This window comes from Antechinus flavipes, chromosome 2, assembly GCF_016432865.1.
Source record: "Antechinus flavipes isolate AdamAnt ecotype Samford, QLD, Australia chromosome 2, AdamAnt_v2, whole genome shotgun sequence".
In the NCBI taxonomy this organism is placed as follows: Eukaryota; Metazoa; Chordata; class Mammalia; order Dasyuromorphia; family Dasyuridae; genus Antechinus; species Antechinus flavipes.
In genome coordinates, this window is record NC_067399.1 from 36,347,144 (window position 1) to 36,350,961 (window position 3,818).

Consider the following 3,818-nt stretch of genomic DNA (forward strand, 5'->3'; position numbering starts at 1 on the left):
GCTGAGCTACTTTCCCTTTGTGGAAGTCACTGAGGTCCCCAAGAAGCAGCTTTCCCTTATATTTGCTGTAACGAGGGGACGCGACTGCTCTTTCCCACAGACTTCGAAGTGCATCTACTGCAGCCCATGACTGTGCCCCCCGAGATCTGCCAGCTTGTGCCGGGCCTGAGCTGTTTCACCTCCGGGATGGAGGAAATTGTGGGAACTTGAGCCTCAAACTAGATTCTTGACAAACCCACCCAGTTTTCTGTTGTTTCTTACCTTGAGAAGGGAGCCCTTATAACCTGATGATCTAAACGGGAGAGATCACCTTGGCTCCTGAAGCCCAGTAGAAAGGGGGTTCTGAGCCCTGAGTGAGACAGTGGGAATGTGAGGCTTTTCTATCTTAATGGGGCTTCTGAAAAGTCTCTCCCCTCCCCCACCCTCCCAGGGTGTAATGGAGCCCCTGGATTTTAAATGTAGTTTAAGTGAAATGAATAATATGTACTTTTCTATGATTCATTGCTATGTGAGGGCTAAAGGCAGCTCTCTAGGACTAGATGCTATAGGGAAGATGCTAAGTTTCATGGGGGGAACTTTGTCATTGGGAGCTAATCACAGCAAACCAGATCTAGCGAAACGGATATCAATACTAATTGACATATTGACATATAATTGGTGATGCAATGAATGGAGCCTGGACCTGGATTCAGGAGGATCTGAGTTTAAATAATGCTTCAGACATTTAGTAGAGGTGAAGCCCTCACCATGTCACTTACTCTATGTCTAAGTTTATTTATCTATAAAATGGGTATAATTCCTTTATGAATCCCCATGAATATATTAATGATATCAATGATACTAGTTAATAGTTAATGGCTCCCACCAAAATTATAATGAAAAAAGGAGATAAAATTTTAATGTACTCTGCAAACTTTAAGACAATCAACAAATACTAGCTTTATTATAATAATAATAGAAAAGATAATGTTTTGCATTTCCCTTTAAATTAGGAAGACCTATACTACACACTGTTTCTTATTTTCCATTCCTTTCCCCAGCATTTAGCATTTTGTTTTTTAGCTGAGATTTCTGAACGTAGATAAAAGCATAATATTTTACTTTCTTTTCCTTTTTCTGTCAATGTTTCCTTTCACAATATGATTATTATTGAAACATGTTTAGCATTATTGCTCATGTATAACCTAAATCAAATTACTTGTGTTCTCCATGGGGGGTGGGGAGGAGAAGAGGAGAGTGAGAGTTTCAAATTTAATTAAACAAAACATTAAAAATTCTTTTTATCTTTAATTAGAAAAATGGTTTTTTTAACCCGAGTATGACACGAATGTTTTTTTCCTGTGTTTGTTCACTATAGATTGAGTGGCGAGAGGAGAGCCTGGAGGCAGGGGATCAGACAGGGGCTGTTGCAGTTCCCCAGGGTAGAAGGGAATGGCGGCCCAGGCTTCTGGTCCCTGTTTCTGAGCTAGTTACGCTCCCATCAGAGCCTCCCCCTGAGCCCTCTTTGCCCAGAGCCTCATTTCTAGAAACTGTCAGAGCCTCCAGGGCGTGTCAGGATGGGAAATGGGGACAAGGACAGACCGAATGCTCTTCCCCACAGGCCTCAGACAAGGGCAGGATCCCCCGGTGACTGACAAAGCCCATTGACCAGGAGCCAGGCTCTCACAGGCTTTTCCCGGGGTCCCAGGCCAGGATCTGTCCAGTCTGAGCCAGACCCCTCCCTGCCCCCGGGAGTTCTCCCCTTCTCCAGCAGAGGGCGGCAGTGGGGCAGGTCCAGGAGCAGCATCAGGGAGGCACCTCCCAGGTCTCCAGGCTGGGAGCTCGGGCCCTCTCTGCCTCCTCCCCCAGGGCTGGGAGCTCCCTCAGGGTTAAGGGGAATCTAGTCCTGGGGGAGGGAGAGAAACTGCCTTCATTTGTCCAGAACCGGCTGCACCATCATCCTGAGGCACTAGACGTGACCTTGCCCTTGGTCCTGAGTCTCCCCCTGGGGACAGAGCAGAGGGGCCCCTCCCCCAGAGCCAGGCTCAGCCAGGGGGACTCCCTGGGGCTCCCGGGGTCCCTGAGGGGAGGCTCCTCCCACACCTGGGGCTCTTTTGCATCTGGAGCCCAAGGGAGCCGCAGGGAGCCCTGCCCAGGACATAAAAGCTTCCTCCCTCCTTCCTGCCCCTCAGGGCTCTGGCTGCTCTCTGCTCAGTCTCTCTGAAGGCCAGGATGAGCTCCCCATGGCAGCTGCTCTGGCTCCTGGTGCTCTGGGCTCAGGGTAAGGCCCAGGAGGGCAGGGAAGGGGTGGGAAGGTCCCAGGTTTTCAGGGATGTAAAAGTGACGGCTCCTTGATACAATGGGGGCACACGCTGGGGCACAAGACGGGCAGATGGGGGCTGGCAAACGTGACCAAAGCCCTGATTGTAAACCTTGTGCGGTCTGTGGAAAAGGTGGTTTCTGTCTCACGTTGACACCCAATAACTACTTGTCGCTCATTTGGGATTTCTGGGGTCTCTGAAATATTGTCTCATTCCTGTTCTGTAAATTGGACATTCTCATAGTTCTCCCTTGATCTAATTCTTGGTTCTCTTTAGATTCCCGAGGAGCCATTGTGCTGACCCAGTCTCCAGCCTCGTTGTCCGCATCTCCAGGAGAGACAGTCACCATCCACTGCAAGGCCAGTCAGAGTTTTGGTAGCTACTTGCACTGGTATCAGCAGAAACCTGGCCAAGCCCCCAGGCTCCTCATCTACTGGACTGACAGCCTGGCATCCGGGGTCCCTGCCCGGTTCAGTGGCAGTGGGTCTGGGACAGATTTCAGACTCACCATCAGCACCTGGAGCCTGAGGATGCTGCACATTATTACTGTCAGCAGGGTAATACGTACCCTCTCCCACAGTGCTTCAGGCCCGAACAAAAACCTCCCCAGTGTGTCTGGGGGACTAAGCTCAGAGCAGCAGGTGCCTCCTCGGGGTCCCCAGGGCAGAGCAGCCCCTGCTCTCTGGGCAGGCTCTCACCTCCCAGGGCTTCCCCTTTCTGTTTCCCGGGTCCCTCCTTTCTAACTTGTGATCACAAGCCCTGTCTGCACAGCCAAGGCAGAGGGGAGGCAGCACAGTCCTAGGGGAAACAAGGGCAAATTCTAACAGGGAAATGCTGACATTTCAGGTCCCTTGGTATCTTTGAAGTTTCCTTTGTGGGGAGCCCAAGGGCCTGTTGAGGAGCTTTGCTCTAGATCTCTGTAGCAATGACAGAAACTTGTCGTTGTTCTTCACTAAGTCTGAGTCTCTGTGACCCCACTGGAGGTTTCCTGGCAGAGATACCAGAGGGTTTTGCCATTTCTTCCTCCAGCTCACTCACAAATAAGGAAACTGATGGAAACAGGATTCAGTGACTTGTTCAGAGCCTCATGGCTATTAAGTGTCTAGGGTTAGATTTGAAGTTAGGAACACAATTCTTGGGATTCCAGGCCCAGCGCTGCATCCTCTCACTGCCCCTGGGGCTGCCATGATACAGACCAGTCACCCCTAGTAGGAGCCTCATTATTTTCTGAATCTCCAGGACCAGGCCCTCACTGGCTCTCAGGCTCGTGGGTGTGAGTGGAGTGCGTTTCCCATCAGGCCTTGGGGAAATTCCCAGGAGAGTAGGGGGCAGGGCCGGACCCTCCCTGCTGTCCCTGCTGGGGTCCCTGCCTGGATTCTCTGCCCCAAGGGATCTCCTGGTGGTATGAAAGCCCAAGGCCCCGTCCTTTGCCTTCAGGACCAAGGGCCCACACATGGCTTCACTGCCACCAGAGACTTTCTGGTCAGCCTTTGTCACTGGAAAGAAGAGGGGATCGGC

At 51.0% G+C, this 3,818-nt stretch overlaps 1 pseudogene and 1 gene segment (V, D, J or C); both read left to right on the plus strand.

Annotated features, from left to right (window-relative positions):
• Window positions 1–210, plus strand: part of LOC127546362 (immunoglobulin kappa variable 3-11-like) — a 15,046-nt gene extending 14,836 nt beyond the window's left edge. The window contains 1 exon segment of the V gene segment in view: window positions 101–210. Coding sequence covers window positions 101–210 — 110 coding nt within the window.
• Window positions 211–2,201: 1,991 nt separating this feature from the next.
• On the plus strand, window positions 2,202–3,102 carry LOC127546363 (immunoglobulin kappa variable 3-11-like; annotated as a pseudogene).
• Window positions 3,103–3,818: the final 716 nt, after the last annotated feature.